The sequence below is a fragment of the Macrobrachium nipponense genome, chromosome 4 (genome assembly GCF_015104395.2).
Source record: "Macrobrachium nipponense isolate FS-2020 chromosome 4, ASM1510439v2, whole genome shotgun sequence".
In the NCBI taxonomy this organism is placed as follows: domain Eukaryota; kingdom Metazoa; phylum Arthropoda; class Malacostraca; order Decapoda; family Palaemonidae; genus Macrobrachium; species Macrobrachium nipponense.
The window spans coordinates 40,402,719-40,419,308 of record NC_061100.1 but is presented as its reverse complement, the minus strand read 5'-3'; the positions used below and the strand labels follow the sequence as shown (position 1 = coordinate 40,419,308).

Genomic DNA, 16,590 nt, shown 5'->3' with positions numbered 1-16,590 from the left:
TTTTTAGGTAAGCTTTCTAGACAGTATGGATTTTTTTATAAATCTTTTAAGCATTAAATGTAAAGTAAACTATATAACAGGGTCATTTATATCTATCACACTCATGAAGTATTTACTATACTGAGGAGCTCTAAGTTGAGTGTGTATACTTTAATGCAAACTACAAATCTTTAACATTGTTGAATATTGTGCTGGAGGCAGATTGAAAAAGCAGTACTCGAGGCAAAATTGGGAGATTTATGAAAGCTAATGTAACATTCAGAAGAGATATAATGACCAATTTGCAACAATCATGTTTTACAATTAGTGAAACTGCTTCTTTATTAGGAATGTAATCAAACTCTTGTAATAGTACGATGAAAAGATGTACTGCTACTTCAAATGAGTTACTGACAGCTGTCAAGTACGATAGCTACTATAACTGATTAAATGTTTTCCTCCCAAGACAGAACATACATATATTTGAGTTTATTCCCAAGACAGAACATACATATATTTGAGTTTATCCTAGTTTTCTGTAAAAGAAAACTTTTGAGATGGCTTTGTCTGTCCATCTGTAATTTTTTTGTCCCCTTCAGATTTTAAAAACTACTGAGGCTAGATAGAGGCAAGCAAATTGGTATGTTGATTATCCACCCTCCAATCATCAAACATACCAGATTGCAGCCCTCTAGCCTCAGTAGTTTTTTTATTTTATGTAAGGTTAAAGTTAGCCTTAATTGTACATCTGGCAACAATATAGGACAGGTCACCACTGGGCCATGGTTAGTTTAATGGGTCGTGGCCCATACAGCATTATAATGAGACCAAAGAAATATAGATCTATTTTCTGTGGCCTTGATTATACGTACAGAAAACTCAATTGACTGAAGAAAGTTCAGGGTATTTTTACTTGTTTTTATTTGATTGTACTTATTTTTTGTTATCTACCTTTGTAATTGAAAGTAATAGATCATTCCATACTAAAAAATAATATATTTTCCTGCTTCTCTCTTATATCTGCATTCTGACTTTGTGTTTAAATCTAAGGGTGAGATTGGTTACTTGCAAGTGAACACATTTGTCCAAAGCCTTGAGGGTAAACCTGTAGTATAAATAAACTTATATTATAAAGTGAACAATGAAATTTATTGACCCTTTTCCTTAAAAAAATTATGTATAATACTTCTGAAAACACTTGAAATTAATGCTAGCTAAAGTGTTGACCTCTTAGTCAAGAGACACGTGGTTGCAAAATTTTTCTTCAGTATCCTTGTTCAGAAAAGATGAAGACAACCATATAACCCGCCAATTACACTATAAATGGTGAATTATTTAAATTAAATTTTCCTTATTGCACCAGCAAGAAAAAAAGATGACAACACTGAAATCAATGTGAAGCACAATTAATCCTTGAAAATCTGGAAACAAAATTGTGGGGATTAAAGTGTAGAGCTCTATATAGCTATGCACAAACTTGAGCTAGGTAACTGTTGAGGACCTGTGGATCTGGGAGAGCATGCATCAAGCATGGTGGTATCATTGTTATCTTTTTTTTTATTCTGTTAAAGATATGACTTGTATTAGGTACTGAAAAACCACAATGGTGGGCTATTTTCAAGCACCCATTTTGTGAATTTTTTATGTTCTACACTTTAGCCAGGCAACCCTCACATGCTGATACATAAGACAGTCAACATGAAAATGGGTGAACAATCAAAACCTATAATAAACTTATAACAATTTATTTTTACAGCAGAATCTGAAAAACAACTCGAGCAAAATCTATGCCATTCCATAAAAGAGCTTGAACCATGAATATGAAGATTATTTAAAAATAAATAGACATCTCACCTTATTTCTTCTTCTTAGTATGCTTCTTTGGTCTTGAACCTGCATGAACAACTGGATTTATTTTATTTCGATTTTTATTTTTAACATTAGTAACTTCATAGAAATTGCTACCTGTCTTAACCCTCTTGTGACTTCTCTCTTCTCTCCTTCTTTCTTTTGCTGTTGAAGTTACAATCTGTAAGTATTCCTCATCTCCGGGACGAATCTTTCTTTTTCTCCTCACTTTCCTTAAACTTGTAACTTTGAAGGAGCCTGCTGCTGTTGTTATTTCCTCATCACTTGATAACTCATCCTCACCAATAATCTCATCGTCGTCAGCTTCGGCATCCACAGAATCTACAGTACCAGCAGATTCAGGGGTTTGTTTCTCATCATTTACCGTTTTATCATTCTGACTTTTGTCGTCATTATTAGCTTGACTTTCTGCTTTTTCACTGTCTACAATATCATCAGTTTCCTCTTTCACCTCACCATTTTCTTTGCTTTCTTTTTCATGCTCAGCAATTTTGTCGTTTTCATCTAAGTCATCAGCATCATTTTCTTTGTCTTCATCACTTAAAATTTCCTCCTCACAATCATCAGGCATTTTGTCTGTGTCTTCAAGAGGTCTGACATCATCACCTGAGTATTCTAAACTTTGAGCAATCTTCCTCAGGTTCTGAATCACAGCTGGAGTGTCAATATCATACTCAGGTTTAAGTGCATCTTCCTCCTCCTCTTCCTTCTCCCTTATTTTTGCTGCCATCTCCAAGTTTTCCGCAGTTTTCATTTTTTCAAACTGTGATGAGTCATGTCCAGGAGGAGGGACAAAGTAAGGAATCTTACCTCGCTGCCAATCATTAAGGACCATCTTGGCCACGGCATTACAGTCAGGTTCTCCCCCCTTAAGAAGCTTTCCAGTTCGTCTACCGAGCGATTCTAAAAAGCTCTCTGGAGTGTCCCAGTTGTCAACCTGAAAATATTGCTACATAATTTAAAAGCACTCAAACACAATGGCAGCTTTACAGAACACAACAAATAGAAATATACAGTTTCACTTCATAGCAGAATATATTCACTATTTTATCAAAGTATGAACTTGTGCTGATAGGCAAAAAATAACAACCTTTTAATCAATTTGTATTTTTCATAACTAACAAACCTGAGGTCTTAACAATTGGATAATTTTCCAAGCGCCAGCTGGTAACTGGTTAAAACAATCAAAGATTGTAAAGCAAGGAAGCTGTGAGATCTGGCAACTCCTGTGCATACGAGGTGATAGCTGGTCAGAGACCGCACACCGAACCTCATGACGCTTCAGTCTTTTCCCCAACCCAGGAGTTAAAACTAAAGAGAGGGGCGGCTAGAGGTGGGCAGTAAAACGTTAAGACCTCAGGTTTGTCAGCTATGAGAAATACAAATTGATTAAAAATCTGTCATTTGTTCATATGCGGAAAAAACCTTTGGTCTTAATGCAACCTTCGACCTTTTAATCGGCACCTTATCGTCCTTACGCTGATGAACTGGTACAGGAATAGATGAAGAGGAGGTAGCACCTCCGATATCATCGGAGTGTACGTGCAAGGATGAGCCATGTCCGCTTACGGAAGATGGAGAAACACTGAAGGGAAGTCGACAATGCATTACTTGCATGTACAGGAGATACACGGCCATGTATCGAAGACGAGAATGCCCTCCTTCCACTATGGATGAGTGATGTAGTGATTGCATTTGACAACGTTCTCAAGGGTCACTTGTATGAGAGAGAGAGAGAGAGAGAGAGAGAGAGAGAGAGAGAGAGAGAGAGAGAGAGAGAGAGAGAGAGAGAGAGAGAGAGAGAGAGAGAGAGGGGCTGTTTTTTTTGGTTGTTGTCTCGTTAGGTTGTTTGTGTTCGTTGCATGTTTTGTGTATTTGCTGTATCGTGTTTTGTGTTAATTTGTTGTTGTTAAGATAGTATGGGGAAGGTTTGTGTCTGTGGTCTTCCGTTTTGAGAAAGAGAGAGCAAAAGAAAGAGAGAGCGTGAATGGTGTAAGGGTAGTTGAGTGAACTGCTTGTTGGCGGGCGGCTGGGTTCGTCTGTGGACTCAGTTCGCGGAGCCTTGAGGGAGTCAGAAGGCAGCAGTCTGTATTTGGCAGTATTTTGAGTCAGTCAGTCTGGTCAGAGGTAGTGAGTTACTGTTGTATGTTTTGATATTGTGTAATTGAGTTTGTTGTACTTGTGTCCGTCTGAAGGTTGTTGAGCTTGTGAATTTCTGTTGCATTTGATTTGTGAACTGTTGTTTTTGAGTTTTGTGCAGTTTTAATGTTGACTGGTGTTTGTTTGTGTTGGAATTGTGGTGTTTGTTGAGCTGTGTGAAGTTTTGGTGTCATAGGCATTTGTTTGTGTTAGTGATTTATCATGCTTTGTATGGTCTTGGTGCTTGTTTGTTTTGTTTTTGTTTTTTAGAGTTCAGTGAGAGTTGATGATAGTGGTTTGTTGTTTGATGTTTTGTTCACTAGTAGTGGTGGAGTTGTTTTTCGACGCCCGTATAACGCTGAATGCACAGCTTCTTGCCCTGATTGTGTCAAGTTTCCTGGTGAGTAAATGTGTTTGAGATTGTGTTTTTTGCATTGCTGAACCAAGTGTCCTGTTAGAAATTAAAGTGATGTAAAGGGGAAAGTTTGGCTAGGAGAAATTTGTAAGCCAGGAGTGGTTAACGTAAATGTGGGGAGGTCTTGCTTGCTTGTTTTTTTAGCTTGTGATCCCACCACACCATGAGCTCAACTGCCAACCTCATGAACACGAATGTTCGAGGGAAAAACATGACCTTGTGGGGCAGTTGACGAAGCACTCCTCTCACTTGCACGAACACAGACGTGCATGGGAGAGACACGGTCGTGTGAGGCAGAAGGTGATGAACTCCTTTTGCTCACAGAAGACGAAGCCACAAAGTCCTTGATCCTCCAAAGTCTGACACGATGGCGAGGCGGTGATGGAAAAAAAGCAGGAGTGAAATTCCCCCTCTATGAGGTCTCTTAGTAGCAGGAGGTGGAGAAGAGACCTTACGTTTATGACTCCTCTTCTTCGTAGAGAAGGCAGAAAACCTCTCTTCCAAAACAGAGTCCAGCCTCTTGAGGACCGCTTTGAAATGCCTTGGATGGCTCAGCAAGAGAAGACAATGACATCATATCAGGAAGAAATTATATCATAGCGACGGGAGGATGAGCGGCCACCGCATCTGATGTCATAGGGGCTGAGAAGACGCTGGGAGTGACGTCACGACATCTCTAAAACCAGTGCTAGTCCATGGCCTCACTGGCAGAGTGATAAGGTGTGACCCAGTGAGCATCACCGAAGACAAGGAAGCTTCGCAAGGTGGCAACACATGAGATCCAACGTAGAGGAGTCCTGGGGGAGGGGAGACTGCTATAGGGACCATGGGTGGGTTATGTGCCTCCAAGAAATGCAACAACACCCCATCAAAGGAAGGTGAAACCCATAGACCAAGCAACGCCCAAACAGCCACCATCTTGGATGACTCCGAACCTGAAACTTAAGAAATTAGATGGTGTAGCCTCCTCCCTCTCGGGGAGAGAATTGGAACCTAAGGGAGAGGGGGCTACATTAAACTTAACATCATCCTGCAGCACTCCTGATACTTCCATTGACGAATCAATGGAAGAAAAGGAAGGCGACATGGGTACACTTGAACTAGCCACAGGGAGAGTGATCGTGGGAGAGGGGAGAAGTCAAATCGTCCAGTCAAGAAGAAAACCCCTCCCAAGAAGGAAGAGTCAAAACTGCGATGTTTCCTCTTCTTATAAAACACTTTCCACTGCGATTTAGGCCATGAAAAACATTCCGGGCAGGGATTGGTTATAGTACAATAATTTGCTCTGCACCTACTGCATGTCGTATGAGGATCTGTGATTGTAGACCCTAGAAACCTTGAGCACGGAAATCCCTGAATGCCCGGGCACATGCATTGAGGAGGCCATGAAGACTCGAAGAAATCCATAATAAACAGAAACAATCACACACAAAAACACTGAAAAGGAAAGAGACATGGGCACAAACCAACCGGCATGGAAGGAGAGCAAAAACGTTAGCGTTTACTTTCCAAGACGGTTAAGGAAAAGACTGAAGTGTCACGATGTAAGGAGTGCAGTCTCTGACCAGCTATCACCTTGTACGTGCAGGAGTTGCCAGATCTCACAGATTCCTTGCTTTACAATCTTTGATTGTTTTAACTGGTTACCAGCTGGCGCTTGGAAAATTATCCTATTATTAAGACCGAAGGTTTGTTCCGCATATGAACAACCTAACTTCAGGGGTTAATCCATAAATGGCCTAAATCTAGGTAATGACCTAAACCACTGCATTGCAAAAGAGGAAATGGAGTATTTCACACTGAACAAAAATAATTAAAGTTAGGATACCTACAATAAGTTATAATAATTTATAATTTAACACTAAGTTTTAAAATACAAGTGTGTTTAATGTATGTATGTATATCCTTTGCTGTAAAGACATGATATGGATAAAAATATTACTGAACCTAAAAGTCCTAAAGTACTCAAAAGTAAATCAGGAGAGTTTCAAGGACGAAATGTTTTACAACAACTGACATGGTTTGCTTGCTATTCCAAGGAGTAGTGAGCCTTAAAGCTCCAGCAGGGAAGATGGAGATATGTATGCAGATAAGAGGAGGCTAAATGGCAGTTGGCAAAATGAGAAATTAGGGGGAATGGAATCCAAATCTACACAACAAAATGAGAAATTAGGGGGAATGGAATCCAAATCTATACACAACATAGGATGAAGAGAAAATATTCAGAACAAAGTGGCTGAGAAAGATCGAAAAGGCATAAAAGTTGAAAATGGAAAAATATAAATTTGAAAATAAGCACTGGAATGGTGAGGGTGGAAAAGGTAAATACAAGACAATGTGTATAAATGTTGAAAATGGAAAAATAAAAATTTGAAAATAAGCATTGGAATGATGAGCGTAGTATTTTAAAGAACTGAATGAAGAAAATGGACACATTAATGACAGTTTGTTGGTAAACATAACAGCTGATGAGTCCTCTAAAAGATGAATAATAAAAGTGTCCCAGGATCCTCCAGAAGTTAATACAATGACCTAATGAAGCAGCAGCAAAGCTACTTATTCATAAACCACAATATATGAAAACCTGATATACGGAGCAGGGCAAAAATAATAAGAAAAGAGCCTCACAACTATGGTGTACTAAGAGGATGCACAGCAGTGTGAAATTACAAATGAATAAAACTACTTGAATACGCTTCAATACTTGAAAAAGGTGATCGATGAAAATTTGCAAAGAACTGGTAACATTAATAATAATTAGTTTGGCTTCTTGCCAGAGAGATCAGCAACAGAAGTAGTACGTATTTATAATGAGGCAACTAGTAATGAAAAAGTAACACATGGAGAGGAAGAGATGGTATTACAAAATTGTGGCTCTTAACTAGAGACTGAACAGAGTACCCGGGGAGTACAGTAATTGAAAGAGCATTATGAAAGAGGGTACAAGAAAGACTTATTATGCTTGTGATATTACTCTAATACAAAACTAGAAGGAAGACACTAGTGGGTTTATTTAAAGAAAATAGTATTCAAATGCTGATGTACATCAAGGACTAGCACTATCAAACAAAAGGAAGCTAAAAAAGGAGTGAAGAAAAAGGGGTCCCTATGAGCGGCCTCAAACAAACAATCTAGTGTTAGCAGCAAAATCCAGTGAAGAGGTGAAAACATTTAAAAGGTGAAAGAGTGACTCGAAAAGACAGTTACTGTAGGAAATGTGAGGGTGCAAACTCTGTACTGTTACCTAAAGTAAAAATGAGTAAGAAATTTTTGTGCCAGGAATATAATACAAGTGCAATTGTGGAAGACAGGAGGAACTGACAACCATGTGATAGACAGGTCTTACAAAAAAGTAGAGGATTTCTGTTACTTGGGGGACGTAGGACTGTGTTTGTTTGTATTGTGTTTTTACGTTGCATGGAACCAGTGGTTATTCAGCAATGGGACCAACAGCTTTACGTGACCTCCGAACCACATCGAGAGTGAACTTCTGTCACCAGAAATACACATCTCTCACACCTCAATTACACATCTCTCACAACTCAATGGAATGCCCGAGAATCAAACTCACGGCCACCAAGGTGGTGCGCCAACACCATAGGACCGTGAATCAGGATCTGAGAGAGCAGTTAGTAAACGACATACTGATGCATGGATGAAATGGGGTGACAGCTAGACTACTGAAAAATCAAAATGCCCAGCTGTTTGAGAGAACAAAGGCTTACCATAGTCGCTTACAGCCTTTATTAGTCTATGCAGCAGAAATTTTTGCCACTGACTTGGAAGAAAGAGATAGCTTGTTAAAATTCATGACTGGAGTACACTGGGAACCACATTATGAGAAAAGAATTGGCCAAAGGATGTGGTGTCCAGAGGCTGGGAAAAATACTCAAAAGACAGGAAAAGGGGAACAGATAAAGACCTAGACTTGATGGGAGTTCATGAAGAGCACATAAGGAGGTGGAGAGAACTCATTTCATGACCAAACCTAGAAAGGGAAATGCTGATGTAAAAATAATCATGATGAAAATTGCAAGGATGTCTTTAATACTATAATCGTTTTGTTTTCCTTTATATTTTTTCTACACATCTATGGTAATTAACTATTAATTAACAAAAACCTGACTAAAATAAACTAATATTAATAATCTGTTGCTAACCTTCTCATTGTGATCCACTACATCATACCCAAGAATCCCTCACTTTAAGTTTTTGTATCAACCGCTTTCCACAAGGCAAGAGCATTAACCTGAAGCTCATCAACTACATATCTTTCATCTCAGCCAGCATTAGATGAGGCTTTCCCTTTCTCCTATTCCTACACAGTAGAAGTAATCTCTGAAGGCAGTCTTACTAGTAGAGGAGTTTTTTCTGCATATATACAGTATTAGAAAACAAAACTCAACTGGAATATTTTATAATTACCTGATAGGTTTTAACAATATATTCTCTCTTCACTCTCTCCAATACCTGACCTATATAGTCAGTTGGAACTTTCAGGTATTCAGTTCGAACTGCTCCTTTCAGCACCATATCAGAATCTGTTTCGTGAGAAGGAGGAACAATTCCGGGGCAATCCACAAGGTATATTTTGCGCATCAGAGCAACATACTGCCAAACTTTAGTCTCACCAGCTAGAGGAGCTGTATTACAAACCTGGAAATTTGAGTCAAAAGTTACATTTTCTGAAGCATAGTATAGAAGTGCATTAATACTTATAAAAGTAATATTACATACTACCTTTAATATATTCTACAACACATTTATATGTAATAAACAACAATAAAATCTTACCTTAATAAAAAAAAAATTAAACTAATGTCACCAATGCATTTATACTGTTAAAACACATTATGTTCCAGTAAAATGTCCAAATTATTTTCACACTTACATGTACTACAGAGAGAGAGAGAGAGAGAGAGAGAGAGAGAGAGAGAGAGAGAGAGAGAGAGAGAGAGAGAGAGAGAGAGACTGTACAGTCATCTAAAGACAAATTCCTTGCAGTACAACTACTGAAAATTTTCTGGACCCACAAGAAAAACCATAAAATAAATAAACAATGTATGCACCTTTTTCTTCTTAAGGGTATTTATGATAGAGCTCTTTCCAACATTAGGATAACCAATCAATCCAACACTTATTTGTTTCTTGTCACTATGCAATTTGCCAAACTGTCGAAGCAGGTTGATCAATGCTCCTTTGCCATATGGATTTGTGATAGAAGAATGGAATGCCAAAGTTGGGTATTCAGAACTCAAAATTGCAACCCATTTCTGAGTCACCCACACAGGAACCAAATCAACCTGAAAACCAATAAAAATATTTAGATACAGACAATCAACAAGGCAGTGCTCTGGCTGGCACATTAACAATGGTATTGATTATAAAACTCCAAACTTTACCTACCTTGTTGAATTATGGCTATTTTCTGCCATAAAACTACAAAAAATGCCTCATGTTTCTAGTCAAGAGTCCTAAACATTAATTATTACTGCCCCAGATTGGACTTATATTTCAACCTTTAATATAAGAAAGATAAATCTGAGAATTATGACCTCTTGCCACAGGAAATCATCCATGATAGCCACTGAAAATATTTCACTTGATAAAATTCTGGAAAGACTTTGATAAACCAACAGCAGAATTCATCTCACCTTATTCAAAACAAACACAAGATGTTTGTGAGGTGCTTCAGTTCGTAAATATTTCTCCACCAATTTAGAACGCGTGCCTAAGGGATCTCTAGCATCTAATACTTGAATAACAACATCAGATGAATCTATCACTTTATACAGCTCGTTCCAGATGCGTTTACTTTGACCAGCCTGGATTTGAAAAATAAAATAATGTTGATTAATTTGTTAAAAAAAAGGCAAATTTAAAAAATTTGTATTTTTCATAATTAACAAACCTGCGGTCTTAACATTAGGATAAATCTTCTAATGGCAGGTGGAAACCAGTAAAAAATTTTAACATGCAAGGAACTGGTGGCATTTGTCCTCTGTCACGAGCCAAGTTGGGTCTCATGATGTCTCAGTTATTCTTTCAACCTAGGTTAAACTGTCAGAGGAGTGGTTAGAGGTGGTCCTTAAATGTTAAGACTGTAGGTTTGTTAGTTACGAAAAATACAATTGAAAAAGTTTGTCATTTGTTCATACACGGAACAAACGTGGGGTCTTAACATTAGGATAGACTGACTAAGAAAGAAGACATACCTCTGAACCTTACATATGTGTATATTTTAGGTTCAGACTTCCAGGTTTTCATACAATGCCATAGTTCATTGCATAAGCGGAAAATGAAAAGCTATCTGTTCAAATAACAAACCAATGTAGCCACTTATGTAGGTTTATCATCATCCCTCTCTCTCCTTGCTGAAGAGAGGAATGTTTTGTTACTGAAACGTAACTTTATTCATTAATGATTACTCTAACAGCACAGCCACTGCACTCACCTGTATCATGCCCATTCCAGCTTATGATGGGACAATCTTTGTAAAGAGGAAGACAGACTGACAAAAGACCAATCATCTTATTCATTTCACTTTCACACCATCATCTTAGGTTTGATACAAATTGTCCCACTAGAGGCACTGGATGAGCTACGCAACCTGTTGAGCAGCCGCCACTGGGCCCAAGGAAAGTGTCCAAGGACCTAAGGGCAATATCCTTCAGGTAGAAGGAAGTGAACATGGTTTGGCGATGCCATAGACCAGCATTCAGTATCCTATGAACAGATAAATTTTTCTTGAATGCTAAAGAGGAACTAATTTTTCTGAGGTCATGCGCTTTTGCATGCCCGATATTGGCTGAAGCAACTGATGACGATTAAACTTTCATGATCGTTTCTCATATCCAGAACTAGACTGTATTTTTGGAAACTTCTTTCTTGAACTGGTCTGTGCTGACAAAAAGTCTTCTACATCTCAGTCTGAGATGTCAACTTCTTTTTAGATAAGCACGCAGTGTTCTGACAGGAAATCGCAACATTTCATCAGGGTCAACGTCAACAGCCTCCCAAAGAAGGTATAAAAAAGGAGACGAATCTGTCATCATGAATTGAGGGATTCTGTCTTGGTAATGAATTCCGCACCTAATTCGGAGGCTACTGACTTCTAACCCTTAGTATGTTTGACATCATAAGACAGACCATGTAATTCACCTACCATTTTTGCTGAAGCTAATACTAGCAAAAAGGCTGTGTTCAGGGTCAACAGTCTATCCATAGACTGTTGCAACAGCTCATATGGGGCTTGAGTACGGCTAGTCAGTAAATTAGTCAAATCCAAACTGGGAGACATTAACTCTCTAGGGGAACAAGATTGCTCAAAGCTCATCATTAGCATAGATATCTCCCAAGATGTACGTAATTATATTGGTAACCTTCATATGTAGAACTAAAGCTAAAGCAGCCCTATAGCCCTTTATTGTTGAAAAAGAAAGTCGTTTTTCTGCTCTGAGAGAAACCAGGAAATCAGCTATCTGATGAATAGAGGTTTTGAGAGGAGAGGTACCCCATCTATGACACCAATCATAGTAGACAAAAACACTTTCCCTGGTACACAGACATGGAGGACTTTCTAAGATAACCTGCCATCTGAGACACTGCTCTTTGCGAAAAGCCTTTCACTCCCAGGAGATACTTGATAGTCTCCATCCATGAAGAGATAAGGACCCTAACGACTATGATACCTCTCCACATGGAACTGACAAAGTAGATTGTGCCAGAGAGGTATCTCTCTCAGTATATCTAACAGCAGCAACAGCAAATCCTAAAACCATTCTGCTTGGGGCCATAAAGGAGCTACCACAGTCATCTTGAGATTGTGGGGCCTCATCAATCTTCAGGACATGGTGAATCAGGCAAAACGGAAGAAATGCATACAGGTCTAGGTTGTCCCATGGATGATGCAGAGTATCCTCCGCGTCTGCGAATGTATCTAGGACAACTGAACAATAGTCTTCTAGTTTCCTGTTGAATCTTGTAGCAAAGAGGTCTATCATTGGTCTCCCCCAAATGCCAAACAGCGTGTCCACAATCTCCTGATGCAGATGCAGAGACCACTCTGATCCCAGAATCTGTTTCTCTGCTTAGTTTGTTGGCTATTACATTCCCTTTGCCTAGAATGTACCTGGCCATCAGGTCTACTGAGTTGTCTACGGCCCTCTGATGTGACTGGACCGTTATTAGATGAAGTTGGTGAGACATCAGTCCCTGCTTGTTCACAAAAGCTACTACTGTTGTGTTTGTTTGTATGGTGCTTTTACGTTGCATGGAACCAGTGGTTATTCAGCAATGGGACCAACGGCTTTATGTGACTTCCGAACCACGTCGAGAGTGAACTTCTATCACCAGAAATACACATCTCTCACTCCTCAATGGAATGGCCGAGAATCGAACCCGCGACCACCGAGGTGGAACGCTAATACCATACCAACCACGCCACTGAGGCGCTTCACTACCGTTATGTTGTTGAACATCAGTACAACAGAATGCCCTTTCACCCTCTCCTGAAACTGCTGGAGTGCGAGTGCTAGGAAAGCTGCCTTCTACTCCAGTATATTGATGTGTAGTTGACTGTCCTGCTGACGCCACTCCCTGGAGATCAGCTGGTCCTCTAGATGAGCTCCCCAACCTTTGGAAAAAGCATCTGAGAACAGTAAAAGTTCTGTTGTTGTCCAACTACCACAGTAGATCTTGTGTGAGCTCTGATGACAAAGGGACTTTCACGGGGAAGGGGGGAGGGGGGGGAAATCTCTTGCTTGAGACCAAAAACTCCTTTAGTCTCCACTGTAGTGATCATAGGTGTAGGTGTTAATACTATTTTGCGTAAGATGTTTATATGGTAAGGCCTTTTGTCAAGTGATTTAAAGAGAGTTTTGAGTCTGTTAAGGTTGCGCCCTAATATATGTTTTATCTTGCTTAAGGTTGTCAAGATTGAATTCCACCATGGGACAAGAGGATTTTGTGGAATGTGATTTAGTTTTTGGAATGCTTTTATCTGCAGCATTTATTATGAAGTTTGAAAGGGATTCGTATGTGATATTATGATCTTGATTATGTGGAAATGGTGGTATGTTTCAATTGTATAGGATATATTTATCCCAGTCAGCTTTTTGGATATTATATCTTACAGATAGCAATATTTTGGCATTACTTAAGTAGATCAAGACAATTGGGAAATAGTAACTGGTATACAATCGTCTAAGACATTCCATTCAAAATTTTCGGCTAAATCATTTGAACATAATGGAATGACAACTGCAGAAAAGGTTAGGTGAGTATTGGAAAAGTATGTTTGGAACATCACTTTCATTGAGACAACATAGGTTGTGTTCCATTATAATTTTTTTATGTTGGTTCCACATATGTCAGTGGGGTTATTGATATCCCACAGGGGATTATGTACATTAAAATCTCCTACTATAAGTAGAGGTTCATGTATATTGTTAATAAATTCAGATTAATCCCTAAAGTTTGCACCGAAATTTGGCTGGTTATACAAATTTCAAATGGAGATCTTATGCTTAAAGGTTCATATGTTATGCTCTTAAAGGTTAATATGTTATGCTATAATGAATTTATATAAATATGCCTAATTTTCCTGCATCAGTTGGGAATAACAGGCAATTTTATATTGTTGGCTATTTGTAGGGTTAGATCCTATAGGTTGTAGACAAATGCACAGGATGTCTTCTCGTACATATTCTTATTAAAAGACCATTTATGCTGCATGGGATAATTTTACATTCCATTATTGGGAGGAATTGGTGTTAAATTCTGTAAACTGATTGCTGATTTTACTACTTCATCTCAGAGTTTATATGTTTAAATTACTTTGGAGTTTTTAAATTGTTTTAGTTGTATGTTCTTATCAGATTCAACAAGTGATTGTTTTTCATAATAAAATATTAAGGTCTATTGTTTATTTTATAGTTTCCTTTTTGTATTTTAAGAATTCAGAATATAATTCGAAGTTCTCATGTTGGTGCGCTAAAGGGCATTTCCTTAATTTAATAAAATTGTCTATACAATTTTGTATTGTGTCCTCTATCTTTGTGGGTAGTTGGTTATAAGTACCTATGAAGCACTCATTACAGCCACAAGATGAAGCATGTTTGGTGTTGTTAATTATTGGTTCAGTTCCTTTGATTGAAGCCTTTGATCTTCTAGCTTTAGAAATTTCTGGTTTTGTAAGTCTATTGGTACTTCTGCAATGATAAGGAATGTTGGTTTGAGGGGTTACTTGGTTTATTGTTATTAGTGGAATATTTGGGTCGAGTGGATAGTTGGTGTGTGATAGTAAGATTTTGGTTTAGTTTAATGGTATGATTTTCATTAGTATTATATTACGAATGCTATTATTCACATTGTTTGTTATCAATGTGATCAATAGTTTGACTCCTGGTTACATTTGAGAAAGAGTGGTTTTTAGATGCATTATTGACTCTTCTTACGTTTAGATCAAGCCTAGCTTCTGTGACTGACATTTCTGTTCTATTTATTAACAATTATGAAGCTCTATGTTATATTGATAAAAGGAGCATTCCTTAGATTTAGTGTGATGGGATAGTCCACAGTTGATACATTTTGGGGATCTGCATTTCCAATTAGTGTTATAGGTGTCTGATCCACAGACCGCACATATTGCCTTAATACGGCATTTTTTGTAGGTGTGTCCATACTTTGAACATTGAGTGCACTGGGGTGGTTCTGGTATAAATGGATTTTGCAATATTAATTTGTTTATTTCTATCTATTCTACTTGGAATTGAGTATAGTACTTCTAAGTCATGGATATTACTGTACCTTAATTTGAGTCAAGCATCAAGTGTTTTGAGGGTAGTCCTTCTTCAATGTTGGGTAAAATGACTGTGCCTTGTATATAATTTAATGTTTCATGACATGTTATTGATATTTTCGTGCCATTTATTTCTGTTATATTTAAAAAGGTGGTGGATTGTCTTTTGGTGGTTACTTGAAGTAACCATTCATTTTCTTTGATATATCGACATTCCATTTCTTGTTTTTGATTGGACATATGTTCAATAATTTGTTTTCAAGTATTGGAGTCAATATTTTATTTTCAACTTTACGTACTAGAAATCTTGGCCAGTTATCTGGTCCAAAAAGATTATAAAAATTCACCAGTGTTGGGTCAAGTCGATAGATTCTATTTCTTTTGGACTTTGCCTGATCTGGGTTATCTATGTATCATATTTTTTTTTCTCTGTAATGAATGGTTCCATTGTTATAATGTTTGAATCTTCTAATTGGTTTTTACTTTACTGTAGAATTTCTATGGACCCTGATGGGTATTTTGGATCTGACAATTTACTTGGAACTGGATGTTCTTTTGGTGCATTATTATTATCTTGAACTGATTGAGGGAGATTCGGGGATAAAGTTCCAATGGTCATAAACTGGGCCAAAATTTGTCCATCAAGGGGCCCAGGGATACTGAAATCTTTAAGCATTCTTATCATGAAAATATAGGTGAAAATAAAAAAACAAATAAATCAATAAAAAAAAAATCTTGAAAAGATATCACTGGCTTTTCATGAGGTTAAATCTTCTGCCAATGGCACAAGTAAAAATTGACTCCAAAAGGTCCGCATCCCTATCCTCACCCAAAAGGGGATGGCATAACATGATTAGTATGGCCCAAATGTGAGCAAAAATACACTACCCCCATCCTAATCACATTATGGGCAAACCAGATAGAATGCTAAGAGTTCTATTCCTAGAACCAGTCCCCCCCTGGAATCCATGGACCAGCTCGACAGAATAGTTCCGCACGAAAAAACAGGGCCGGACATTGTTGGGTAAATGATGGATTTACCGCAGTTCTCACTATGTATTTAGCTTCAGATTTAACTTCACGTTAAGCTATGATAAGTTTTCTTATTTAATGGTTTTGGTACATTTTGACAAAAGTGGAAGAATCCACAAATATTAATCCAAAAATATATAATGTTATGAGACTCTTAGGTTTGAACTAAGAAGAAATTCCTGAGGTTCAAGAGGCCCTCACCATGTCAAGGTAATCCCAAAATGAAGGAGTTGATCTCTGTGTATTTATGTAAATATTTTACAAGTATACTCAGAATTTGTTAACAATTTTAGTTCTTATCTGTTTTGATATTGTATAAGCTGCAATAAAGAGGGTAGTAAATAGTATTAGTCAT

The 16,590-nt window shown here is 37.9% G+C and overlaps 1 protein-coding gene across 2 annotated transcripts in view; it reads right to left on the bottom strand.

The window, feature by feature from the left end:
- Positions 1-1,708: 1,708 nt before the first annotated feature.
- Positions 1,709-16,590, bottom strand: part of LOC135210879 (uncharacterized) — a 37,312-nt gene continuing 22,430 nt past the window's right edge. For both annotated transcript variants that reach the window (XM_064243805.1, XM_064243804.1), the window contains exons 7-10: positions 10,057-10,227; positions 9,472-9,705; positions 8,828-9,058; positions 1,709-2,785 (exon numbers count right to left, since the gene is read on the bottom strand). In XM_064243805.1, coding sequence (XP_064099875.1) covers positions 1,835-2,785; positions 8,828-9,058; positions 9,472-9,705; positions 10,057-10,227 — 1,587 coding nt within the window. In that variant the 3' untranslated portion in view covers positions 1,709-1,834. The remainder of the gene's footprint in view (positions 2,786-8,827; positions 9,059-9,471; positions 9,706-10,056; positions 10,228-16,590) is intronic.